The sequence below is a fragment of the Hordeum vulgare genome, chromosome 7H, assembly GCF_904849725.1.
Source record: "Hordeum vulgare subsp. vulgare chromosome 7H, MorexV3_pseudomolecules_assembly, whole genome shotgun sequence".
NCBI classification, from domain to species: domain Eukaryota; kingdom Viridiplantae; phylum Streptophyta; class Magnoliopsida; order Poales; family Poaceae; genus Hordeum; species Hordeum vulgare.
The window spans coordinates 90,253,080-90,280,937 of NC_058524.1; the positions used below are offsets into that span (position 1 = coordinate 90,253,080).

The 27,858-nt window shown below is 42.1% G+C and overlaps 3 protein-coding genes across 7 annotated transcripts; 1 reads left to right on the forward strand and 2 right to left on the reverse strand.

The window, feature by feature from the left end:
• The first annotated feature begins 1,510 nt into the window (after nucleotides 1-1,510).
• On the forward strand, nucleotides 1,511-2,828 carry LOC123410051 (transcription factor ILI5-like). Its single transcript, XM_045102933.1, has 2 exons — nucleotides 1,511-1,845; nucleotides 2,067-2,828. Exons 1-2 carry the CDS (start codon nucleotides 1,726-1,728, stop codon nucleotides 2,217-2,219), a joined length of 273 nt encoding a protein of 90 aa, XP_044958868.1. The 5' UTR covers nucleotides 1,511-1,725; the 3' UTR covers nucleotides 2,220-2,828.
• Nucleotides 2,829-4,509: 1,681 nt separating this feature from the next.
• Nucleotides 4,510-17,082, reverse strand: LOC123407055 (PH, RCC1 and FYVE domains-containing protein 1-like). 5 transcript variants are annotated; one of them, XM_045100094.1, is made up of 10 exons: nucleotides 16,833-17,075; nucleotides 15,904-16,056; nucleotides 14,939-15,025; nucleotides 14,480-14,569; nucleotides 9,228-9,308; nucleotides 8,883-9,068; nucleotides 6,771-8,807; nucleotides 6,363-6,509; nucleotides 5,243-5,520; nucleotides 4,510-5,147 (listed from the first exon to the last, which is right to left on the reverse strand). In XM_045100094.1, the coding sequence occupies exons 2-10, from the start codon at nucleotides 15,952-15,954 to the stop codon at nucleotides 5,039-5,041; spliced, it is 3,066 nt and encodes a 1,021-aa protein (XP_044956029.1). In that variant the 5' UTR covers nucleotides 15,955-16,056; nucleotides 16,833-17,075; the 3' UTR covers nucleotides 4,510-5,038. The 5 variants fall into 5 exon arrangements, with proteins under 5 accessions (XP_044956029.1, XP_044956027.1, XP_044956030.1 ...); XM_045100092.1 differs by having other exon boundaries at nucleotides 15,904-16,070; XM_045100095.1 differs by lacking the exon at nucleotides 14,939-15,025 and having other exon boundaries at nucleotides 15,904-16,070.
• A 237-nt stretch (nucleotides 17,083-17,319) lies between these two features.
• Nucleotides 17,320-21,752, reverse strand: LOC123407057 (HVA22-like protein a). Its single transcript, XM_045100097.1, has 6 exons — nucleotides 21,458-21,752; nucleotides 20,118-20,144; nucleotides 19,886-20,008; nucleotides 18,286-18,526; nucleotides 17,785-17,927; nucleotides 17,320-17,674 (listed from the first exon to the last, which is right to left on the reverse strand). The coding sequence occupies exons 1-5, from the start codon at nucleotides 21,511-21,513 to the stop codon at nucleotides 17,790-17,792; spliced, it is 585 nt and encodes a 194-aa protein (XP_044956032.1). The 5' UTR covers nucleotides 21,514-21,752; the 3' UTR covers nucleotides 17,320-17,674; nucleotides 17,785-17,789.
• Nucleotides 21,753-27,858: the final 6,106 nt, after the last annotated feature.

Genomic DNA, 27,858 nt, shown 5'->3' on the forward strand with positions numbered 1-27,858 from the left:
ATCTTTAGGGGAATAAGGTTCTGCAAACATGGAAGTGAGATTGACTACAGTTTGACCTTTTCAAATAAACACAAGATATTTGAAGAAAAAGTATGCTCTCATTACCATCTCCTTCTACGACATCAAATAGGCCCGATGTTCAATGTCATAGAAATTATCTGAAAGCCACATCATCCTACATATCTGAAGAAAATAGACATATATGACCACGTGAGTATCTCATACACATAATGGCCAAAGATGAACCAATATGTCCCTACTATGAACAAATACTGTAACAAATAATATATCAGTACTAATAGAAACAAATATCAAAACAAATAATATATAAATGCTAATATGAACAAATATTGAAAATATGTTCTCTTTGTCCTATTTCTACGCATATGTTCCTATTACATTTGTTTCTACCAAAATTAACAATCTAGATTTCCATAAGTGACTACTATAACTATGCTAATGCTACAAATCAAAGAATCATGTCATTCTTCCATAACACATACAAAATCCAAAATCCAATAGGATCTAACTTAAACCGAAGAGAGTACAAAAAGGAAAAATGAGATGGATTTTACGGATGAAAAGTAAGGGATCGAAGGAGAAATACCTTAGAGATGGCTTAGGAATGAAATCCTCACTTGTTTGCTCGGATTGAGCTGGGTTTGTGAGAGGGATTTTGTGAAGGCAAGACGAACCCTAGCCATCACCCTCTCTCCGTTCTTGCTGGTCGAGGGGGTAAATGGGGTGGGATGGGGGGAGGAGCCGGCCCGCGGCTGGTATAACTTGAAGTGTGGTGCTAAGAGCTAGGCACCACACATTATAGATGTCACGTCTTTATCTTAGACGTCACACTATGGGGGGATGGGATCGGCCTTGACACGGGCTGCGAACGTGGCAGAAGGTGCGGTGTCTTGGCTTCGAACGCCATATAGCGTAATGTGACGCATTTTTATCAGGCGTCACATGAAAAGATTGGACGATAAAACTGTTTCGAGTAAGGTTGATTTTATAATTTTCTTGCGTCTTTCAGATCAATTGCGTGCCGCGGCTCGATGGATCTGGCGGCATATGCATGCTCCAGAGTCGAGAGCTTCTCGAACACTTGGTATGTGCAAACCCTATTGATTGCGAGCAGTCGACGGCGTGCATTTCTCGCGGTCGGAGGAGGACGACGTGAACAGCATTTCCCGGCCATTTCGCTACGTTACCGGCCGAGACTTACACTAGTACCAACACAAATCGACAGGGGGGCGCGGGCACGCGGCAAGTGGAGGGGGCCGGGAGGTTGGTGCTCATAACTAGCCGGAGGTGGGCCCACGGGCATCCACAGTAAAGAGAGAGGGACATGCGGGCCCGGCTCCTTTTAACTTTCTTTCCTTTTGCTTATCTGTGTAATTAGCTTAGCTCGGCCGTGTCTTAAGATCTCTCTCTCTCTCTCTGCTTTTCTTAATCCACATTTGTCTTGGCCTCCGTCATCGGCCGTGTCTTGTATCCATGCATCTTAATTCTGCTCTCCCCGTCTTCTGGCTAAGCGGCCGGCCGGCCGGATCCGTCTGCCTCCCCTAGCTATAAAAGCACCCCGTCTCCCTTCCCTTCTTCCCCATCGAACGAACTTCGCAGCTAGCCGCCCACTCTACTCCTTCCGATCACACAGGACACAGAAGCCTCTCCGTCGACCTCGGCCTTAACTTGCTCGCGCCTCATTATTATCATCGGACGACGGCGATGTCGGGCAGGAGGTCGCGCGGCTCCGTGTCGGAGGAGGAGATCAACGAGCTCATCTCCAGGCTCCAGACCCTGCTCCCCACCACGCGCCGCCGCGGCAGCAGCAGCAGCAGCAGCCAGGTACGACGACACGATCGAGTAGCTAGCTAGTTTCATCAGCTTGCAGCTAACTAGCACGCGCACTTGCACATGCGCTTCCATGCCAGCAAGTGTACGGCCAAGCCACGGACGCACGCACCTTGAGTCCTTGACTAGCTAGCTAGCTAGTTCGGCCAGAGTGCAAAGCTTAATGTGTTTATGGAAGCGTGCTAATGAACATATCGATCGACCAATGCATGCAGGCGTCGACGACGAAAATGCTCAAGGAGACGTGCAGCTACATCAAGAGCCTGCACAGGGAGGTGGACGACCTGAGCGACCGCCTCTCCGACCTCATGTCCACCATGGACAACAACAGCCCCGCCGCCGAGATCATCCGCAGCCTCCTCCGCTAGCTAGCTAGAGCTACCTGCAGCTCAACTACTCATCATCATCATCATCATCGATCACGTCCAGCTGATTGTCCTAAGCTAGCTCATCATCTACTTACAGCTCGTGCATGCCTAGCTAAGCCCGCGCATATATCTACATATACATACAAGTATGGTATATATGTCGTCCGTCGATCTCTGCAAGGCATATATATGCAGATCGATCGACACCTAAGGACTGCATGCATATGCATCCATGCTAAAGGCTGGTCTAATTTACTTTGGTAGGGCATCATTAGCTAGGGCCGCCTAATTAAGTTCACTATAGCTGGTTAATTAGCTCATCCCGCTAGCTTCTTGCATGCATGTGGTTTCCTCCCAGCTTCCCTCTCTCTTGTTTTCATTTGTTTTTCCCTGTGTAAACTTACTTATTTGCAGTCTGGATCGAGTTGTTTCCCCTAGAGACAACCGACCGACCGCTAGCTACCCATCCGGTGGTACTGCATGCTAATAATATATATAGCACTAGTACCATCACACATGCATGATTGTATGTATGTACTGTCGATCGTCGCTTCAGCTGAATTAATCTCTTATTAATCAATACCAAGTGATTGTGTTATCCGTGCCAAACTTCCATGAGATCCGCTGTATATATAGTACTACCACTGATTATGTATGTCACTACCTCCTCCGATCCATATCAGTGACAGGTAGTAATAATAATATGGACCGGAGCGGAGGGAGTGGAGTATCACTATTACGTACACTCTTGGTTCATGTGCCGGCCCGTTGATTACTCAAGACAGTAACGGAGACATGCGATAGATGGCGAACCCACACCCGGCCTTGGTCTCTATCGCCTCGCGTAGTACTGCGTGTAGACATTTGTCGCTAGCTAAGCTAGCTGCCACCTGCCAGTACGTAGTAGGCAGTGGGCACAGGCCGGGTTACCGGCCGGCCGCTGTTTCGTGGAAGCTTGGGCCTCTCCGCTTGCACTCACATCTCCATCGGCCGGTGGTCGCGCGGGTACAAAGAAAGGGATGCCACACGGCTGATTGCTTACGCCGATCCGGCAGGAGGAATTGACCGGCCGGAGCTAGGTCTAGGTCGCCGCTCGCTCGCTCGCTAGCCGACGGCGCGCGCGCGGCCACCACCGCTGTCCGTGCATGTCTCTACCCGTGTATGCATGCATGCATGCATGTGCATGGGGCGCCATGCCCTCGTCGTTCGTTCCGTGCATGCATGCATGGGCCACCCGACCGATCGTACCACCACTTACCGCCCGAGATGCTAGCTCGACCGCGCGTGTCGATCGTGTCAGCCAGCACGCACGTACCACGTACCACGTAGCTGGGCTAGCACGTACGGCCGGCCGGCGATGTGTACACGGCGGGCGCGCGCGGCGCATGCATGCTGGGCGGGGCGTGTCGTGTCGTCCGGGTGAAAGAGGGGAGGGGAGGGTGACGGGTCGGGACGAGGGAAAAGGGCGCGCAACGACTGCCCGCTTTCCGTCGGTTGGTTGTTGGTGGACTCTACAGCGCGCCTCGCGTTTCCGGCGCCGGGCTAGGGCGTACAAGGACGTACGTACGATCGATGCTGCCATCGCCATGGTGTGCATGCCGCGCACGGTACCCGGCCGGGCGTGTCGTTTAGCCTGGCCGGGGCTAGCTAGCTGCAGGGCGCGCGCGCACGGCTTCGGCGGCCTTTCATGCGCTGGTGATCATACGTACTACTACGGTTAATTTGGCAGCGATCCATGTTATGGTGCTAGCTAGAGCTGTGTAGGCCCGGCTGGGTTTGGGCTGGGCTGGGTTCGTACGATGGATCAGTCGATTTTGCGTGGTGGTCATAGCATGCTTTGTTTGTTTCTCTTCTCCAACCACGCTGCTCCTCTTTTGCTTTAGAAATACTCTACCGAATTCTTCGTATCGTAGGGACTGGGAAGGAGCGCTAGCTGTGAGAAAGCCACTGCTTACGCCATGGGGTAAAAACCTGCAGTCATGACTGAAACTTACGGACTGATGTGGCGTATATTACTTCAAAGGCTAGCCACTTGCGAGTTGCCAGTTAAGAAGAGGATATGAGATGCGGATACAGATACAATGGGTCACCGAAAATTGGCATTGCTATAGCGTACAGTATGATGCAACGGACTGGGTTTGTCCAAACTTCAAAGGCTAGCCACTTGCGTGTGGCGCCGAAGTTATTAAAGTTATGGCTGCCGCGTGGCGGCCGTGGGTACGCCGAGGTCAACGACGATGCATGTGCCAAGAAGAATAAAAGTCAAACAACAGCTGAGTTTATGTTACCCTTCACAGAAACAAATCATGGAAATTTATTTCAACTCATGACAGATAATTTTCAGTTCATGACAGGTAATCTTGAAATCGCTTAGCGAACCTTAAACCTAAGCAGTTCGTTCCAAACTCCACATTCATAATAGTACACCATTGTCCACCCTTATTCAGACTGAAACCCAAGCAATTTACTTCAACTCCAGCAGGTCCTTTTGAATATTTCAGCCAACACATCCTACATGCTCAAGTGTCGTTAAATCGAAAAGGAAAACAATATTACACCAAAACCTATTTCTGTTCTACAGAGAGAAGCCAAGGTTAACAAAATTGGCTTCATCAGGCAGGAGCCCGGGGTAAGCTCAAGGGATTCAGTGAGCTCTAGCTCTATACAGCGTACATCTCACGTTGCTCCATCAGTTGGGAGGACACCAAAAAACCTGGTCGCCCGCAGAATCCACCAGGCAAGTAATGTACATTTGCCGGTGGAAGTTGACTTTACACAGCAGCTAGCTGAATAAAACCATATCCCTTTGCTTGGGATGTTCACGATGGAATGATAGTGTCTCCAGTCAGGATACCATACTGCTGATGTAGAGTTGGCCGGTGTTCGGCCCACCATCGTTCGGCTTGTTGTTCCGTGAAATGTCTCTTGCTTCGGGTGAGCAAAAAGATGTGATCAATAGGCAAATCCATGAAGGGAAAATGCATATAAGTAGAGTTTATGGGAATAAGAAAAGATATCCATACCTAAAACGGACACGCCTGAGGTATTTATGACCCGCTGGTGAGCGAAATATCGTGATGTATACACCATGTTCAACCTGTTCAGTCCATTCCTCGTCTGCTACAATGCTGTTCCCTTTGCAAGGCGACTGATGAACCAAGTGGGCGCTGGAATCAGGTGCCCTTGAAACATCGTTCAAATGATTCTCGCAGAAATGACTTCCTAACAACTTAGATACTTGACCAGTCCAGGTGTCGTTGACAGTACACTCTTCAGGTGTTCTTTCAGTTATATTTCTGATCTGACAACACAGAATAATTTGAAGTTAAACGACGAAGTAACCTTTCAGTCCATTACATTGATTGCAACAGGGTTGGCGACCAGTTCTTGGGATCACCAGTGGCTTAACTCCTGTGCGAAACCTTGTTGCTATTAGTTCTACTTGAGGGAGAAGTTCCTGGATACCTTGCTTCCTTTTGCTGTTCTCTCTTATTTCGCTTTGTCAGTTAGCCAGTTGTTGAGACCTGTTGATCTAACATGCCTCTGATGAGAGGTTAGGGTAGTTTCTACTTTCGCTGCTAGTTTATATGTTGCTAGTCATGTAATGTTCGATCAGGGGATGTTTGATACTTGTGGTGCCTAAGTATGCTTGTGAACCAGATGGTTTCTTTATTAGAAATCAGAGAGGAGGGCCTCTCTTCTATTAAAAAAAAAATCGATTGCAACAGCAACACAAAATTAGCTGAATTTAAGATTATAAGCATCGATTCATAGGCAAAAGCTTATAGTGACACCATCTGATGGTTTGAAAACAGTTATACCATTACCATGTGCTTCCACTTGTCATCACACTGAACTAGCTGGGACCTACTAGTTGTAAGAACGAAAAGAAAAAATTGTATCCGTGATGTGCTGTGTCTATCGTTCAATGTTCTCTGGTCTCCCCAGTTTTTGTTTTCAGTACGTCAGCATTTCAACTTGCAGGTATAAAACCTAACACAACTGTATACAAGCATAAAGAAACTTCAAGTGAGTAGTGCACTGGCCCAATACGGCACAATATAGCTTCAGATTCTGTCCTAGGATTATAAAAATCATATGTTTACACTCCAAGAATTGACAGTATAAGAAACAGAAAACTACCTGAGTAGCAAGGGAACTGATAACTTCTTTTGCTGCTTTGCACTTCAAGTTCTCCACATCAGCAGTAGTCCTGGCCTCTCTTAACTGATTATTAGTTCTCTCAAGTTCTGATTCAAGTAATTCAGACTTACGTGTCAGCTCTTTGACCTACGAAATCAATCAGGTCAGGTCATTGGATGAGAAAGAAATAGTCAATATTGTTCTCAAGGTAAAGATAGAGCAGTACACATATATTAACTCCCAAGCAAAGGATTGGAAATCTAATTCTAATTTTCTGAATGATCATAATATGCTACCTAGAAAACTGCCATCCTACAAGAACATCAATCTTTAGAAGAAACGAGGATCACAGGAGTACAATTGGAATCTTGATGAAATTGCAAAATTGTATACGATGGTGATGGTTACCTGTGATTGCAATCTAGCAACTTCTTCAGTCATATTTTTGTTTGACGGATACGCACAGGCAGAGTCTGGTGATGTTAGGACAGATGTAGTTAATCTATTAGTAGGATGTTGTGAAATCGGACCAGAGGACAGGTGTGACGCCGTCGAGGTAGGAATGCACAAAGAAGCCAACTCCCTGGAATGGCCTATACTACCAAGGCTTAAGTTTCCTGAATGATTAAGAGGAAACCGGCTGTTATTCCTTGAGTGTTTACCTTCAGGCTTGAATGGTTCCATTGTCAAAAGCCGAGATAGACGCACTCGCAAATTCTTAACTGTGTTTTCTCTATCAGTTGCTTCACTGGACAAAGGATGTGGGTTTCCATCAAGAGGCTTTGAGTTCTGCAGTTTTTTAGCATCCCCGGCCGTATGAAGTTTTGTGCAGCACTCATCACATACCCGATATGGTTTGTTCGAATTTGGAGCCAAAGAAGCTTTCATTGATTTTCTCATGCTGCATGCTTTGCAATATACTAAGCCACAATTATAACAGTTATGCCTCTTTCTTCTAAAACTAAACTGCAAACGACAGCCAGAGCATAGTGACTGATCCAAACCAGATGTGCACCTACGGAAACATATAACAGCAGTGAAATCTGTACCACATGCCACACTCTTGACTTGCTTATCTTTCAAAGCCTCAACAAGGGTTGGAGTATTCCGATTAAAATTATTGCCATGCCCTAAACGACCATTCGCACCCTTGCCCCAAGTATAAACTTCAGCTTTAGAAGTCAGCAGAGCAACATGATGAGAACCACAGGCTATCTCTTCAACAAAACTGCTGGAGATGCTCCCTTTAACAACAGTGGGGAACTTCCCATCAATCGTCGGATTTCCAAGTTGTCCAAAAGCATTACTGCCCATTGTGTACACTTGCCCAAAAGTTGACAAGGCGGCGGTAAAGTCATAGCCACAAGCTACTTGGCAAAAACTAAGCTTACGAAGTGATTCCACACAGGCTGGGATGAGTCTGGTTTCCCTGTCAGCATGTCCAAGCTGACCTTTATTGCCATCTCCCCATGTGAATAGTTTACAAGATGTGGCAGAATTTAGAGAATCTACAACCTCAACTATCACAACTGTATGCCAAGCACCACAAGCTGTGTGTACTGTACGCAAGCCTCTTAGAGAGCTCACTTCCCTTGCAACAGTTGTGCTTTGGCGATCTCCATGGCCCAATGCACCAAATAATCCATCGCCAAAAGTGAACAACTGACCTGTTGAAGTCACTACGGCTGTATGCCAAGGTCCACATGATACCGATGAGATATGCAATCCTTCCAATGGGCCACAGACTTTTTTTGGAATCCAATGAGCAGTATCATTCCCATGACCAAGAAGACCAAAATTGTTCATTCCATCACCCCAGGTGTAGAGATCCCCACAAAAAGAAACAGCACAAGTATGAAATTCTCCGCATGCAACGGATTCAATATTAATTCCACTCAAGGTACTAATAAGCTTAGGGTGGGTAAGATTGGTATCAACTCCATGCCCGAGCCTACCCCCTAACTCTTCACCCCAACTATACATTTCTCCTTGTTTAGTAACCAGAACAGAATGCTTACTCCCACAAGCTATATTGTGAATATCCAGCAAAACTGTTGATTCCAGTGCCTTCGGTAAAGATGCATCAATTTTAGATCCATAAAACTTTCCAGATAAATGCGAAGAATAAGCAAGTGTGCCATCACCTACTCCCTTGCCCCAAAGGAGAATATCCCCCATTGCATCAAAATCATCACCTGATCCATAGCTGCATGAACTTACTGCACTTGAATAGCTAACTCTGACATTATTATCAACTCCAGCTACTCCCCCATCTGAGGTATCTGCACTTCCAGATATACTGGAGTTAGAAGAACTAACTGAACCTGTACTAACTCTACTCCTCTCCTTCCCGGTGTATAATATCATGTCAGAAAAAATATTCCCAAAATTGGCAAATGGACGAGCATCATGATTTGTGGTGCGCTGTTGGACACCTTTCGATACCTACAAAGATGGAAGTGTGATATAATATACATAGATATGGAATGAATGTGCATAGCGAAATCACTGCTTACGAACCTTATTTTCATCATCAGTACTACAACAAGAAGATGTCAATGGTAAATCTCCATGCTTATGGTTAATTGGGCAATAAGAAGGTTTATCATTTTTTGTTTCTGCTGTCGACTTCTTACAGTTTCGTCGTGAAATAATTGCCTTTAAAGCAACGAACCAGGCTTCTGCCTCGTCCTTATCTTTGCAGATCTGCAACAAATTGCCTACTGAGGGTTATTAAACTAATGGAAGGTTCATAACAGCATTATTAGACTTGTGTTATAATACTTATTTTTAATCAGCATCTAGAAAAGTAACGGGATTACAAATTTAAGCATGACTACAAAAAAAGTGATGAATTTTACACACCAGATCCAGTGATCTCTGCCCATATATAAGGGAGAATGATTGATGCTCTTTATCAGGTCTTGGATGTCTCAAAAAGATAGCCTGTCAAAGAAAGCAACACAGGAAACACACTTATTATTGATATTTCTTGGCTATCTGTAACATCCCAAATTTCCTAATTTGGAATGTTTTACAATTGTAGCTAAGCATCTATGCATTTTGATTGTAATAAAGGTGGCATTTGAAAATTTGGAATGTTTTACAATTGTAGCTAAGCATCTATGCATTTTGATTGTAATAAAGGTGGCATTTGAATTTCCTTCGATTTTTGCTTTGCATTTTATTTTTCTTCCCTCAGGGAATGCCGGGAATATTATCTTGCCAAGCAAGAAAGAGTGGAGGAACATGACCCTCCAAACCAGGGGTATTTCTTTGAAATATTTGAACCATAAAACCCAAAGTTTATTTGAAAAATATTTGCAAAAAGATAATAAACCAACTTAGGGATTTTCCGAAAAACATTTTTTCTGAAGTACTTATTTTGGCCGTGTGAAAAATGTCCATCTTATTGGATTTATTTTTCTGATAATTTTAATATATAATACCCCTATATTCCAAGTATATCCTATTTCCTTTTATATGCTTTTATTTCCTGTTTTACAAAAAAGGAAAAAAATCTCTTTTAATAGGAAACTTCCGCTGGCCCATTAATGCAAATCGGATCTGGCCCGATTACGTCGTCTCCCTCCTCTCGTCACCTTCCCCCAGTGCACGAGCACTTTCCATGGCAGGGAAACCGAATCCCCACCTTCCCGATCTCTCTCTCCCTTCCTTCCCCGCGCCTCCCTCGCCCCCTATAAGTACCGCGCCACCCGCCGCACCCCATTTCCCTCGCCACCGCCCCATTTCGCCGCCTCGCCACCCCCCCTGCAGACCTCGCCGGAGCCGAGCTCCAGGAGAAACCCCGGCGCCCCTGCCGCGCCTCCTGCCGCCGCCAGGAGCCCCCTCCACCCCACCGCACCCCATTCCCCCACCCAAACCCCGAGCACCTCGCCCTAGCCGCCCCCTGCTCACCTCGCCGGAGCTCCCTCCCCTGCCAGCCACGGTGAGGTCTTCCTCTAACTCTTTTTTTTTCTTTTTGTTTTTCCCACCGTAGGATCTAGGACGTATGGTGTAGATTAGAAGGGGCATACCCCTTCAGTTCTTTAAAAAGAACCGGCCGGTCTGCTACTTTATTATTATTAGCCGAAGCGTTTTTTTTACATATCAGTCATTTGTTAGATTAGCTCTAGCAGCGCACAGTTTCAGCCAATCAGAGCATGCCACATCACCGTTTCTTTTTCTGTTTTAATTCTGTAACAGAAATAGTTCTGTTTTTGTTTTCTTAATAACTTTTAATATACAAATCCAATTAAGGTGATCCTTTTTTGCATTAGATCACAAATTTTATGTAGTTTTTGAAAATATAAAATTTGACTATGTTTGAATTTATAAAATTTGAATTAAAACAGATTTGGTTTAAATCTTATATTGTGAATATCGGGAGTTTAAAAATAGATTTTTAATTGATTCTTTTTGCTACTGATCGTTAGTGATCTTATTTATCAGTAGGTTAAGTTTCACAATTTTTAAGATATTTTATCTTGGGTTTTCACCAAAACGATTCGGTTATGGAAGACAATTTTACTCTTTGTGCTATAGCTATTCCTTTATTAGATGCTTTATTTTGATTACTTGTCATTGTGGTGTTTATTGTGTGAATTTGTTTGTGTCGATAGATCACCCGGAGTGCGAAGCTTGTTATCTAGAAGCGTTCGAGTTCGACAGTCGTCAGCAAGGCAAGTCACGTTGATCATATTTCCTGTGTTTTATATGCATTGTAGATCAACCTTTCTTCACCTATTGCATGCTAAGTAGGAACTCGAAAAATTGGTTCTTGATGTAGTATCATGTGGTAGGCACCCATCACCCTTGTTACTTGGCCTGGGACGATACATTTTATTTTGCTATGCTTAAGTAGACGGGGTTTTGGTTGAGAGTCTATCACGAGTGTTGTGAGAAAATTTTAATAATCAAGACCGGATAAGTCAAGACTTTTCGAGACCTCGTGATGTAATGCAACTCTGGGTGAAGGACGGTTCAGATGGGCTCCCTGGGATAAACCAGTGGAGGATCCGGGATGCATGGAGAAGCGCCATGACATCTTGCGGAAAGCTTCACCACACATTTATTCATTAATTTATCTTATCGTTAAACGTTTATCAATTTATCTTATCGTTAAACGTTTAGGCCGATGTTTAGGATATCGCAACTTGTATCCCCGTGTTTGAACCTTTTGAGGTGATTAATGAATAAATGTGTGGTGAAGCTTTCCGCAAGATGTCATGGCGCTTCTCCATGCATCCCGGGTCCTCCACTGGTTTATCCCAGGGAGCCCATCTGAACCGTCCTTCACCCAGAGTTGCATTACATCACGAGGTCTCGAAAAGTCTTGACTTATCCGGTCTTGATTATTAAAATTTTCTCACAACACTCGTGATAGACTCTCAACCAAAACCCCGTCTACTTAAGCATAGCAAAATAAAATGTATCGTCCCGGGCCAAGTAACAAGGGTGATGGGTGCCTACCACATGATACTACATCAAGAACCAATTTTTCGAGTTCCTACTTAGCATGCAATAGGTGAAGAAAGGTTGATCTACAATGCATATAAAACACAGGAAATATGATCAACGTGACTTGCCTTGCTGACGACTGTCGAACTCGAACGCTTCTAGATAACAAGCTTCGCACTCCGGGTGATCTATCGACACAAACAAATTCACACAATAAGCACCACAATGACAAGTAATCAAAATAAAGCATCTAATAAAGGAATAGCTATAGCACAAGGAGTAAAATTGTCTTCCATAACCAAATCAGAATCTGTTTTGATGAAAACCCCAAGATAAAATATCTTAAAAATTGTGAAACTTAACCTACTGATAAATAAGATCACTAGCGATCAGTAGCAAAAAGAATCAATTAAAAATCTATTTTTAAACTCCCGGTATTCACAATATAAGATTTAAACCAAATCTGCTTTAACTCAAATTTTATAAATTCAAACATAGTCAAATTTTATATTTTCAAAAACTACATAAAATTTGTGATCTAATGCAAAAAAGAATCACCTTAATTGGATTTGTAGATTAAAAGTTATTAAGAAAACAAAAACAGAACTATTTCTGTTACAGAATTAAAACAGAAAAAGAAACGGTGACGTGGCATGCTTTGATTGGCTGAAACTGTGCGCTGCTAGAGCTAATCTAAGAAATGGTCGATATGTAAAAAAAAACCTTCGGCTAATAATAATAATAGCAGACCGGCCGGTCCTTTTTAAAGAACCGAAGGGGTATGCCCCTTCTAATCTACACCATACGTCCTAGATCCTACGGTGGGAAAAACAAAAAGAAAAAAAAAAGAGTTAGAGGAAGACCTCACTGTGGCTGGCAGGGGAGGGAGCTCCGACGAGGTGAGCAGGGGGCGGCTAGGGCGAGGTGCTCGGGGTTTGGGTGGGGGAATGGGGTGCGGTGGGGTGGAGGGGGTCCTGGCGGCGGCAGGAGGCACGGGGAGGCGCGGCAGGGGCGCCGGAGTTTCTCCTGGAGCTCGGCTCCGGCAAGGTCTGCAGGGGGGCGACGAGGCGGCGAAACGGGGTGGTGGCGAGGGGAATGGGGTGCGGCGGGTGGCGCGGTACTTATAGGGGGTGGGGGAGGCGCGGGGAAGGAAGGGAGAGAGAGATCGGGAAGGTGGGGATTCGGTTTCCCTGCCATGGAAAGTGCTCGTGCACTGGGGAAGGTGACGAGAGGAGGGAGACGACGTAATCGGGCCAGATCCGATTTGCATTAATGGGCCAGCGAAAGTTTCCTATTAAAAGAGATTTGTTTCCTTTTTTGTAAAACAGAAAATAAAAGCATATAAAAGGAAATAGGATATACTCGGAATATAGGGGTATTATATATTAAAATTATCAAAAAATTTAATCCAATAAGATGGACATTTTTCCACGACCAAAATAAGTACTTCAGAAAAAATGTTTTTCGGAAAATCCCTAAATTGGTTTATTATCTTTTTGCAAATATTTTTTAAATAAACCTTGGGTTTTATGGTTCAAATATTTCAAAGAAATACCCCTGGTTTGGAGGGTCATGTTCCTCCACTCTTTCTTGCTTGGCAAGATAATATTCCCGGCATTCCGTGAGGGAAGAAAAATAAAATGCAAAGCAAAAAATCGAAGGAAATTCAAATGCCACCTTTATTACAATCAAAATGCATAGATGCTTAGCTACAATTGTAAAACATTCCAAATTAGGAAATTTGGGATGTTACACTATCACGAAAATAGCTGAACAGAGCTGGCAAGTGCCCTAATTCTGAAAAAAAGAGGAGTTGACGAGTGCATGACGATGTGGCAAGGAAAGTAAAAAAGGAAGAACAAGACAAAAGAGTATAGCAGCGAGTGCTTCCATATCATGGCAACTGCTTATTCTGTCTTAAAACATGCAGATTTAATTCTTGTTCCCATTGTCTTTCATGACTCCCATGTGGGAAGCAGCTTTAGAAAACTTGGGTGTACAATCAACAACGAGAACGGTGCAGACTTCCTAAACATGGTAACTGTTTATACTGTATTCGACAAATGGAGACGGCTGAGCACATCTTCATGGCCTACCCTGCCACTAGGCAGTCTTGTTCAGAATGCCAAGGAGTAGCATTGTATCAAATTTGGCACGACTGCAATCTTCCAGGCTGGAGACCTGGTGGCTAACAAGCAGGAATAGGTCACCGTAGATCAGCAGAAAGTTCCACACCACTTTAACTTTGTGGTTTGGCAGTAGGGTAAGTAAGCCAATGATATGACAAACTGGCAAAACAAACAGAGAGAGCTTGCCCAGTCCATCAGAGAGGAAGGGACTCGGTGGCACTTGGTAGGCTTTGATTGACTTTGACTGTTCTCTTCATTTTCCTATGTTAGTTCAACAGATGAACTATGACTATGAAGTTTATGCCAACTCGTTAGGCGAATGATTTATAATTTTATAGCATCATTGTCTTATATTTGGCCTTGACACAGTCTATCTTAATGAAAATATATACATACTGTATGTCTGTTCTTGAGCACTAACATTAATCCGAGTTACAGTTGATCATGTTTAAAACAGAAAACCCTTCCAGGACTGATGAGGTGAATCGCATAATCATAGAACAGAAAAATATCCAAGTACGGACATACCGTACGTTGTCCAGGTATTATCTTTGATACTTGAATAAGGTTTAGCTTCTTCTCCATTCGCCCGGAGTACCAGATGAGCATAGTCTCATCCTAGGAACAGTAAAAAAATGATAAAGTCATAGACACAAGATCTACCCATGAAATGTTTTTTGACATAAAACATTAGGACACGGTGTTTATTCTTTTGGCATATGCAAGATCCTATGATGCAGAATGTACATGGCACTTGCACATAATGTATGTCTCTCAGCCCGCATTATCTATCTGAGAAACAATAGATGGAGGACTTGCATGCCAAATGTAAGAGATTTAGTCTCAGGAAAATGCTAAACACAATGGTTAGAATTTAAAAGTAAATGGTAGAGAAACAACCAAAAATTATCTCATCTAATTGATTCGATAATACAACAAAATAGGCTAGCACTTTTTATTCACAGAAGAAGGTACTATGCTACGTACATTGGAAAGCCTGAATGGGCAGAATTTTGGTTTTCCCCGCCGCCCATATTTCAACAGGTGTGTTCCTTTCTTCAGGGTTGTTATTGCCTAGCAATTCAAAAGGTCCCCGTTGAGTGATAGAACATGAGAAGGACCGTTCCATTATACACTATTAGAGCAAAATAGAAGTACAATTTTGAGAATAAAGCAAAGTTAATCCTCTTTTGTTAATGTTGGTTAACATACACTGCATTCATAAGTTTGAATTGTCTCATTAGAATGTTATTATAATTTACATGCTCTCGGTACTCTCATATAAGACATTATATGATTGATGCTCCCAGCTTCCCACCACCAAAATGTTGTTAAACCGATAACTTTGCAATTTGCATCAGGTGCTAAACCTGTAAATCACCTGCTTGTGTTTTCTGTTTTCCATGGCATAAGTTTCAGACAATAATAGGTCAAGCCATGTTACACTGCTTGAAGGTTATTGCCAGAAAATACACAAGTGAACATGGGTGCATACATGCGGGTTGCAAAAGGAAAGCCTTTCAAAAATATTTAAAAATTCTCACAAATGTGTATTAAATACTCCCTCCGTCCGGAATTTCTTGTCGCATAAATCTATAAAAATGTATGTATCTCGAACTAAAAAACATCTAGATACATCCATTCCTATGACAAGTATTTCCGGACGGAGGGAGTAGAAGTGTGAGCACTAACAAAAAAAAATCCAATACACTCACTAAGTGCTCATACTATCAGCACAAAGTCGTAAAAGATCAAAAATTGGAATAGTTGCAAATTCGAAAAAATGAGAATACTGAGGAAGCAGGTATTTTTCTTTTAGAAACAAGAAATGAACCGAAATTCTGGTCCAGGTGGACTTGACTTCGATCATGGAGTTGCACATCTAAATGGGCCCGATAGGCTGGCTTCTTACACATCAGTTTACCCACTCCACCTAGCTGATAAACAATTACCTGTTCGACATTCCTCTCAAAGGGATCGTTCTTCGAATAATCTGCAGCCATGCAATACCCAGAGTCATATGCCGCAAACTGAGTTCACTCCAGCACCACATGTCTGTCGCAGCCACATAACTTCCTCCAAACCAATACCACAAAAGGCAAACCCTGTACCAAGGGATCTGCAGAATTATAAAATCTGAATCACTAATTCAAACACAGCACTACAGCTAGATTCTTCATTTCTTCCCATTCTTACAGCATGCAAGCATATGGAAGAGATATACCATAGGAACTTTTAGGTACACACTCCAAGTATTCCTGACATTAGCTCCAAATCAACTGTAAACACTATGCCTACTGACATGGCATCTGGGAAGAAAAGGTGTGGGGGTAAAGTGGGCGCACAATAGCTAAGACATTTTGCCTTCAAATAACATAATTCAATGAAAATAGTGGTACGCCTACAGTACTGCAACTTTTTTTGGTAAAAAACATAACTGGCCCTCCAGCATAACTCTGACATAGACTAGAAACAACGTGCAGCGATCCAGTCACTCTCGGCAAGAGATTATCTCTAGATAAAGATAAGCATGTCCCCATTATCAGCATTGCACAAGTAGATACAAGGTGTAAGAATGAATGCGGCACCCAGCACCAGCATTGCACAAGTAGATACAAGAGGCAAGGACGAAAGTTCCCTGAACTAATGGCTGGAACAGATTCGCATCGAGGCAACAATGGTGGTCCCGCGCAAGCTACCACCAAGGCCCGAAATTCACATAAATGTGAGTAAAATAATGGGGAGAACATCCCCAAAACGTGGACGTGGGATTCAAGGCATCAAAAATACAGCCAGATGGCTAAAATATAACCCTGGAACCGCTCCAGCATGAATACATTTCGACCGCCCTCGCAAATCGCCCCTAAACACATGGGATTACCTCAAAGCTCGGTTCCGAATCATGGTTGGATTCGACGGAACCTAGGCGATCCTTGTCGGCGCGGCAAGGGCGCCGGCGAGGCGATTCGGCGACCGGATTCCTCCGGCCGGTCGGGGGCGGCGGGACGATCGGCGAGGGTTTTGCTCGACGCGTGTGCGGTGGGCGAGAAAGACGGCCGGAGCGGCGGAGGAGAGAGAGGGGGGCAAACGAGCTCTCGTGTCGCGCGTCGCGGAAGAAGGGCGACGGCCTCTGAAGGTAGCCGTGGGCCGGGTTCATGGACCAGGGGGTATGGGCCGTGGTAAGATTAGCGCGCGCACTGAGGAAACAAAACGTTTGATTGCCTCAAAAAAAAAACGTTTGTAATCTGACAATGACTGTCTACAAGAAATTTACTGTAATCTGTTGTTATAAAAATTCTGTCATTTTTTCCTCAAAAAAAATACTGTCATTTAAAAAAATATGTAATATTATGTGCAGGACCAGGACATTTTGATCAAAGCTGGAATTGCTTGACATCATAAACGTCCATTTGAAGTTCTTAATTCTAGAAAAATCTTCAGAATGTTTAAATTAAAACGCACAATTACCCCGCACACAGGAAATCGCTATGTTCGAAGCAGGCGACGTCTAGTAAAGCCACATGATAAGTTGGCCTAGCCAAATCTGTTACTAATATGCAAGACAACATTACATCATCTGGGAACATGTCAACGCTGGCACCTATTTACAAGAATTCAACCGTCGCATAGTTGTTCTGGTACCAATGACGATTTGGTAGATGCGTCATGCAGTCCTCAAGCATCGTGCGTGGAAAGCTCTTCATCAAGCAGAATCTAAGATGGCTGCATGAAAAGTAGAATTGAATCTTTGTAAGGAAGAGCCTTCACAATTTATTACAATGCAAATCTAATTTGGCATTCCCATCGAGCCTGCAAGTACACTCCAGGCTAACCTGATTTAGTGTCGGTAGTTTTTATCATAGAATGGATTTTCACCCCATGAATCTCTCTCAGCCTTGCCCATCTTTTCAGCTTCCGCCCCCTGCAAGATCGACCGCCTCGTGCTCCTAAACTTTGAAGGCTTTGTACTTGTAGACTGAAAAGAGTTGATAAATTAGCTGCACTAGCTAGAAGTAAGGTAAAAAAACATATAGAGCGGAAGTACAATTTATGTAAGTATAGCAATTGAACTATTGAGCACACCGGTGCAGGAAAACATGCATGTCAATACTATGCAATGCAAGCATTCAAAGAAGAGTGAGTCAATCAGCCAGTTATCTTACGTCACTACAGTAAAAATGGCTTGATTCATAAACCTATCACGCAGACTGGCATGAAAGAAGGGACAATTATCACATAAATGACATAAGCAGGAATATAGCAGCACTACAACAGATAAACATTTGATACTAAAGAAATGCATTTGCAAGTATTCCAGTCGGCAACAGGAATACCTTGCTGATTAGCTTCTCAAATGCTTCTGGTCCATTTAGTTCAATATATTTCTCTGCGGCTGAGAGTACATCATCAGGTTTACTCAACTTATCCTTCCTTGGGACGTACCAGATGTTGACTATTTGGCGATTCACAAACATTGGCCGCGCAAAATGCTCGTAAACATAAGCAGCACCATTGAAGCAAGGAAAGACTAGCCAGCAGTTGAAGAACAGTTTTCCATAGGGCCAGAATGGAAGCCTGCAAAAAAGAATGTTAAGAAGGTAAGAGGAATACTTAATCCTAGTATATTAAGACGCTCCAGCTTGCAGAGGTAAGAGGAATATTTAACAAAAAGCCATCCAGTGATCAAGGGTAATTCTGGTTACAGGAAAGAAAATACTTATGGCAAGTTATTTCTGATACATTTAAAACGAAATGTTTTGCCTTCTAATGTAAAAACGCACCTATGTCTCTTTTGTTCATACCATACGAATGGCTTACAAACTATACATACACAATGATCACTATAGGCTATAGCAATATTTCTGTTCCCAGTTGAATATTTGTTGGCAAGGACATTCTTATTCTTCTGTGCCATACATGTAGATCATGAATTGAATAAAAGATGTAAAGTAGCACTAGAATGTGCAACATCTGTCCAGGCTGTATTTTGAACTTGAAGCATAGCAAATCTAGCCCATTACATCGACAATGCATTTTATTCTTTTCTTATTTAAACAAAGAGATCTATACTACCTACCTACGTGCTCTCAAAATTTCGTAAGTATCAAATGTTGTGTTACTGATGCCATGTAAACTAAATTGTAAACAGTATGCATTGGAGACACTAGCAAGGAAACCAAAACTAATATAGCATAAATAACACAAACTACCTCGTTATTTACTTATTAACCATGATGCTTTAGTTATGTATCATTTCCTTCCAGATTTATATAAAGTGTGAAGTCTACGGCAACCTTGCGGGCATTAGGTTACATAGGATTAACGGCTCATATTAGTTTGATTGTAGTCTTACAATTTCTCTCGCAGGAAAGCATATCTGAACATCTTTTCGCCTTGTAATAATAGTATTAACGGCTCATATGTTTGATTGAAGTAAAGAGCAGCCCGAGGCTGTTTCCAGGACTTGAACCTTAACCCGTGACCTCACGGTCACAAGGCAACAGCTTTACCGCTGCGCCAAGGCTCCCCGTCCATTAGTTTGATTACAGTCTTATAAAATAAATGCCGTTATTGCAGTCCTATAATTTCTCTCTTAAGAAAGGATGTCTGACCGTCTATCCACTTCGTGGTGCATCAAATAGTTATAGGAACAAATAATGAATAACACAAGAAAAGCATAAAAGGGAGCACAACGAATCAGGGCCAATTCTTCTCTTGGTCTTTTATTGTTACAGCTTTCACTACTGTCAAGTACTCCCTCCGTCCCATAATGTAGGACGTTCTTTGACACTAGTGTAGTGTCAAAAAGCGTCTTACATTACGGGACAGAGGCAGTAGAAATTATGAGGAGTGTCACCAACACTGAACATTTTGGGATATTAAAGGTTTAGAATTACTATAGTGTATCCGAAGAGCCAGAAAAATGATGTTTACCATTCAAGTATCGGAGCAAAAGTGAGCTCAAACAAAGTGATAAACGAGTACAGCACCCAGTAAGTAAGCCATTGCTGATCATCTACTTGAGATTTTGTTTCAATTGCTCTCACAGAGGCATATCTGCAAACGGTGTTAACAGAGAAAATGTGGAAATTACAACAGTGGAAGTCAGTATCGAGATGAAATGAGGTAAGTGAATCATGTAACCGAGGATAATGGTAGTACTTACAGAGGATAAGCAAGCGAAACCAGTGGCCTGCAAAGAGGGGCAAAATTAAAATCAGAATTAAAAGCACTTAAGTATAGCATTTAGAATCCATCAAAGAAAGTATACCATTTAGAAAAATATCCTAGGTCCTGAAGCTAAAGGCATCACACCAACATAGAGCCAGCTCTATCTCTCGGAGAATACATGATAAGACGGCATTATTATTTTTAAGATGAAATATTTTTGTTCTTAACAGTTATCGTCATCCTCTGTACTGCCATGACAACAAGTCAGACAAGCTACTGCACTAACAAAAAGCATTTAGCCCCGCAAGATTGTAGCAGCACATGACATCAGATCCAGTAGTTAAACTGAGCAGAGTTTGTAGAACACTGAAGTCAGGTTATATCCTGAACACCAACCACTCTCTTCAAACACACCCGCAGCACGCTTCCTCCAGTAGGCACAACAACATTTGCACTGAGCATATAAATGTATCCCGGACAGAAGAATCGGTATATCTGTCCTTAACTTCCTATTATCTCCACAGCACAGGGGCATACGGATCAGCAAGACAGCATTAATAAAATAGTACCTCTTAGCAACTTGTTACTATACGTGTTAACTGTTAGGTCGACTATATATGACATGGCAACTCCTTATAGCCAGCAGTTGGCTATACTATTAACCATGATCTAAGTTGCACAACACAAACTGCTGCCGGCAGTCAGCAGTCAGCAGTCAGCACCACGTGGTTGGCAATCTCTGTGGAAGCATCAATCATACAGCTAGTCCAAGATGCAAACGTAAACAAGTAGTACTTGATGCTCTCAGAGAAAGCATCAACACAGCACACAGAAAAAACCCCGCTTTGAAACTAGGGCTTTGAAATAGGATATTTTCCGTTGCCGCTCTCAGAGAAAGAAAAAATATAAGGACAACAGGAAATCCTAAATTCGACACTAGGGCCTTGAAGTAGGGTTTTTTTTTTCATCGCCACTCTCAGAGAAAGCAATAATACAAGCAAAAAGGAAAAGAAATCCTAACTTTGGCACTAGGGCTTTGAAGCAGGGCATTTTCCAGTGCCAGCAAGATCCACATGACCCAAACGCACTCGCTCACCCTTACCCCGAGACAGCAGACTACAAATCGCCCACTCCAAGATTCCGGCACATCTTCGCCCACAAGCCCCAGGCGCAGCCTACCGGGCTAACGACATGAACGGCAGATCCATGACATGAGGAAACCGCAGCAACGAGGAACCCCCCTAACTAATCGGCCGGTGAACCAGTCGCCGGGCGAGGACGCAACCTTGAACGAGAGCAAGAAAGGGGAAGGGGGGGAGGGAGAGGAGCCCGTACCCGGCGAGGACGTCGAAGTTCTTGGCCAGCACCTTGAGGAAAGATCCGGACCCCATCTCTCTCCCGCACCCTCCTCTCCTCCACTCGCTCTCCCCTCCTGGTTCCGCAGCAGCACCTACTCTAGTCTAGTGCGGCGCCGTCAGGGCGTGCGCACAGCTCAGTAATGGGAGCAGATTCTCCTCCTTTGCGAGCCGTTGGTGTTTGGTACACGCGCTTTCCTTTTCACTCGTCTTTTCTCTAGTTTATTACTCTCTCGCCCTAGTTTTCTTTTCTTTGCGCCAGATACTCTTTCTTCGGCCTCTTTTCTGAGACGCTTCTCGCTCCTTGCTTATGGCCGACCGCCCTGTGTCTGTGTGTGCCGGGACGCCGACGGCTCTTGGGTAGCGGCCACCGCAGAAGGTTCTAGAGTTCTATCGCATTCCTCCCTGGCTGGTAAGGTGGGCTCATTCAGTTCGGCCCATCAATCAAAACGTGTAAATTTCAGTGCAGTTTCGGCCTGTTAAGTCTTGCGAAAGGAGAACATGTGAAGGGGAAGCAACTACTACCTCCGTTCCTAAATATAAGTCTTTCTAGAGTTTTCACTAATGGACTACATACGGATGTATATAGACATACTTTAGAGTATAGATTCATTCATTTTGCTTCGTATGTAGACACCTAGTGAAATATATTAAAAGACTTATATTTAGGTACGGAGGGAGTAGTTAGCGAGCGCTTTTTCAGAATCTTTGAGCGAGCACTCCCTCCCGTCACCATTTGACGCATTCTCAACCGTCGCCACGTCTCGCGCTCTGAACGTTTTATTTGGATTTCGTTTTTTTCGCATGCATTTTCGACTTTTTAGATTGGGTTTTCCCGATTTTTTTGGTGTTTTGGCTTTTCACCAGTCTTTTTTAGTTTTTTGACAAAACAATTTGCAGGAAAAAGTTTGTTTTCTGTTTTTTTTCGTGAGAAGCTTGATTTTGCTTTCGCGAGAGACACGGCCGTGCCTCTTAAAAACGGAAAAAAATGTGTTTTTTTGTTTTTATTTTGAAAGAGCCACGGTTTTGCTTCTGTGAAAAATATGGTTTTGCTTTCGTGAGATGCACGATTTTACCTTCGCGAGAGGCACGGACAATCCTCTCAGAAAGAGAAAAAACGTATTTTTTTTCCCGCGAGAGACACGGATTTGCTTTCACGAGAGGCATGGATTTGCCTTCATGAGAGGGACGCACGTGCCTCTTGGAAATGGAAAAAACCATATTTTTTTCGTGAGAGGCATGGTTTTACTTCACGGTTTTGCTTTCGTGAGAGGCACGAGAGGCACGTTCGTGCCTCTCGGAAAGGGAAAACGTGTTTTTTGTTTTTTTTTCTATCACGATAGGCACGGTTTTTTAAAAAAAAAATCAAGAAAAAAATTTGTCAAAACCTATCAATATGGGATCTAGTTTTAAAAATCTCAACGCGAGAAACCCAATGATGAAAACAATTTGAGATATGAATTCACGGTTTAGGAGATAAAACATTTTGAAAATACAGATCTACGAAAAAACGAAAAACAGTCAGGTTGTAACAAGTGGCACGCATAAAGTGCGCCATTTGTCGCAACCTGAAAAAATGAGAATAATCTTAAAAAGGTGTACTTCTCAATTATTGATTTCGAGTTGAATGCACTGGGATTTTTTTACTTTTCCCTCTCCCTAGCTAGGGTTACTTATTTAGAAACCCTATGTGACGCATTTTGCGTCACGTTCTCGATCTTTCACATAAGAGGATGCGATCGAGCGTTGAGCTGGGATGGCCCATTAATGTGCTCCAGGATTCTGGAGGCTTCTAGAAGGTTTCGGCTGGTCTTTTCCGGTTTTGGGAATCTTATACAAGGTTCCTAACCCGTTTTTTAATTTGTTTTTTCGTTTTTTCTGTTTATTTTTTCTCTTTTATTTTTTCTGTCCCTTTTATTTTTTAAAAATTTCCTAATTTAAATAAATTCAAAAACAATATAATTTCTTAATTTCGTTTATAATATAAATGTTTTATTCAGAATTTCAGTTTTTTGAAAATGTTTAGAATTTCGGATTTTTCATCATGTTTTTCTAAATAAATGAGAAAAAAAAATCAGATTTTCATATATTTTTTTCCGTTCTGAATCTTCTTTGTATTAATTCAAAAAATGTTTGAGTTTCGAAACTTGTTCATATTTTTTAAAAAGTCAAAATTTGAAATAATGTTTGTGTTGCCAAATTTTGTTCAGTTTAAAAAATGTTCCCTTTATCTAAAAATTGTTCAGAGATCCAAATAATGTCTGCTTTCTTCCAGTTATGTTCCAAGTTTCAAAAAATGTTCGCCTTTTCAATTCTCATTCAATTTTTTGAAATGTTCTTGTTTTTCAAAAAAGTTTACACATTTAATAAGTTCGTGTTTTCAAAATTTGTTCAAAATTACAAGAACACTTTGTTGTTTTTCAAAAAATTGTTCGCAACTCAAAAAATGTTTGACATTTAAAAATAATTATTCACAATTTTGGATTTTTTTGCCTCCAGAAAAAGATACAGGTTTTAAAAAGGAACTGCATGTAAACATTTTAAAAAAATAGATCTGTTGTGGCTTATTGTTCTTATACGGTGTGTTGCGTTATTATTCTTGAGAACATTTCATGGTGCAATGGCTAGCCGCGAGTTGCCTAAAAGGGAATCTCACGTTCGATTCTCCATGTGTGTGCAGTAATTTTATCATTGCGGTAAATAGGAGGTCCCTGCTTTTCCTCGGGAGCTTCTGCGTCGATTCGGATAAGTGGCGCTTGCAGTGCGTCCTACTTGGGTTGTTTCTTCGATGGCCCAAGTACTTGCTTCTACTGTTTTGTGAATTTTCTACTGTTCCGCTACTTTCGATTGTTTCTTTTGTTCTTTCGTTCGACTGCTTCTGCGTTGGACTGTTTATTTTCGCTAAACTATTTGTTCGATACATTTCAAACTGTTAAGTCTCGGGGAAACTAGGAAATTCATTCGATCTAACATTTTTTTCTCTGTTGAGTTTCTTGAACTATATATAAAAGGAAGTGTCTTCATAATGGAAAATCTTCAGAATGGGGTGATTCAAATTTTTTGTTTACTTGAATGGAACTTTATTCTAAGAATTACGACTGACTTGAAACATAATGAAAATCGAAAGACATTTTCAGTGTTGATCCTGCGTTAAGCTGTGAAGCATACTCTCAAGAATTCTTTGTTCAGAAATGTTGAGGTCGGTAGTGAAGCATTTTATTTCGTGGAGTAGACCTGAAAATGAAAAACAACAAAAGACATTTAGTTTCTAATAAAAATAAATTTAGTACAACAAATTTGTCTTTCATTTTTTCTTGACTATCTCATGGAAACAAATGAACTACGTTTGATTCAAAGAATTTATCCTACCTTTGAACAGTTCATTGTGTATGCTGGCAAGGCCATTTTATTTGAATGAGCAGAAACACTATTGAATAAAAATACAATGGATAAATTGCGTTTCTTGATTGAAAACTTGCCTTACTATCAAAGTTAGTGAAAGAAAGTATGAATTGAAAAACAAGTTTCGAACTGACATGCTTTTGAAGAAATGTCCTTACTATTGGTAGTTGCACCTCGCTACTGTTGTATGTTGCAACATCATACAATAATATTTCGTGCATAGGTTGCAAATCCACCTGTTGCAGAAATGTGAGTGCAATTTAATTTTTTTTGTTCTATCACATAAAGATTTGAAAGTAGGATATGTTGATTTAAAAAGATAAAACACTTACAGTTGAGAATCCTAGAACTCCCTTTCGACGATAAGTTTTAAGGATTTGCAGTAGGAAAACACATGTGTCATACATGGAATTGAATAAACAGGTTGACTAGCATGCTAGTTTCAGTCCAGTTCAATTAACAAGAAAACAAAACCTAAAATGTATTTTGTTATGAGTTATAGACATTGCAAGAAATCTTTAGATAGTCAAAGGCAAGTGACGTAAAAAGTCAAAGTCCCTAACCTGAAATGAGTTCTAGGAACTACAAGAAATATATAGTCAAAGTCTTTCATGTTGAATGCACTGTTGTTCAGGTAGGTTAGCGCAAACATTGACTTTAAATTATAGCACACAATGCTTATGATTGTTGTGAACTTTTCATTTCCAGAGCCATCATGATTAATAATATAAAAAAACCTTCCACTTTCTAGGTTCGTTGTTATTCAAATCCATTGTTTATCATTGAAGCAAGGCAAGTGGACCTAAAAAATTACAATGTTGTTCTGTAAAATAATATAATGGCAATGATAAAATTCATTAAAGTAAATTGCTTCAAGTATAGTTCTTACAAATTTTGATATTTGTAAATTGAAGCCGACTCTTGCTTCACTTAATATATCTTTGGATATCAGGTCCGGATGATCCAGTAGAGGCCTCATGAGTATTTTGTTGAGGAACGTTGCATGGGAAAAAAAATCGTACGCACACGAAGACCTATCATGGTGATGTCCATCTACTAGAGGAGATTAGATCTACGTACACTTGTAGATCGCTAAGCGGGAAGCGTTAAGAAACGTGGTTGATGTAGTGGTACAACTTCGTGATTCAAATCACTGTCGTCCCACGATCCGTTCTGATCTAGCGTCGAACGGACGGCACCTCCGTGTTCAGCACACGTACAGCTTGATGACGATCTCGGCCTTCTTGATCTAGCAAGCAAGACGGAGAAGTAGATGAGTTCTCCGGCAGCGTGACGACGCTCCGGTGGTGGTGATGATCTACTCCTGCAGGGCTCCGCCCAAGCTTCGCAGAAATCCGATCTAGAGGCAAAACTAAGTGGAATAGGCTTGAGTTGCACGTGTGATGACCCACAAGTATAGGGGATCTATCGTAGTCCTTTCGATAAGTAAGAGTGTCGAACCCAACGAGGAGCAGAAGGATCTGACAAGTGGTTTTCAGCAAGGTATTCTCTGCAAGCACTAAAATTATCGGTAACAAGTAGTTACCAACAGCGTATCAAGGCCTTCTTAAGTATCAACAACTTATCAACTCTTCGTCCTAGAACATCACCAACAACATAATCACTAGCATCACACATGATTTCAAAAGGTAAGTTCCAATCAGGTGGTTGAACAATAGGCGCAGTTATCAAGGCCTTCTTAAGTATTTCGAAGGCTTCCTCACAATCATCATCAAAAACAAAGGAATATCCTTTTACAAGAGATTAGTAAGAGGCCTATAAATCTTAGAGAAGTCTTTAATGAACCTCCTATAGAAACCAGCATGACCAAGGAAACTTCTTATACCTTTGATATCTGTGGGGTATGGCATTTTCTCGATTGCATCAACCTTAGCCTTATCGACTTCAATACCTCTTTCGGAAATTTTATGTCCTAAGACAATGCCTTCATTAACCATAAAGTGGCACTTCTCCCAATTCAAGACAAGGTTGGTGTATTTACATCTCTGCAAGACTCGATCAAGGTTGCTGAGGCAATCATCAAAAGAAGACCCGTAAATGGAGAAGTCATTCATGAAAACCTCAACAATCTTTTCACAAAAGTCAGAGAATATAGCCATCATGCATCTTTGAAAGGTGGCAGGTGCATTACATAAGCGAAAAGGCATACGTCTATAAGCAAAGGTGCCGAAAGGGCAGGTGAAAGTGGTTTTCTCCTTATCAGTTTGTGCAACTGGTATTTGGGAGAAACCAGAATAACCGTCTAGAAAGCAGAAGTGTGTGTGTTTAGACAGTCTTTCTAGCATTTGGTCGATAAAAGGCAAATGGTAATGATCTTTCCTAGTGGCTTTATTCAATTTCCTAAAATCGATCACCATCCTATAGCCAGTAATAATCCTCTGTGGGATCAATTCATCCTTATCATTAGGGACAATGGTAATACCTCCCTTCTTAGGGACGCAATGCACCGGACTCACGCAATCACTATGAGCAACACGATAGATAATACCTGCTTCCAGGAGCTTTAGTATTTCTTTTCTTACTACCTCTTTCATCTTAGGATTTAATCTCCATTGATGATCAACAACTGGTTTGGAATCAGGATCAGTTTTAATCTTGTGCTGACATAGAGTGGGACTAATGCCCTTAAGATCATCAAGAGTATATCCAATAGCAGCACGGTGCTTCCTCAGAGTTTTTAATAACTTTTTTTCTTCATGCTCTGAGATGCTAGCACTAATAATAACAGGATATATCTCTTTCTCATCAAGATAAGCATACTTAAGAGTATTTGGAAAACTGTGTAAGCTCGAACACAGGATCACCCTTTGGTGGGGGTGGATCCCCAAGAAGTTCAACAGGCAAATTATTCTTAAGGATAGGATATTGTTCTAAGACAACTCTATCTATCTCATCCCTTTCATCCATATGCATATCATTTTCATGCTCAAGCAAGTATTGCTCTAAGGGATCAGTAGG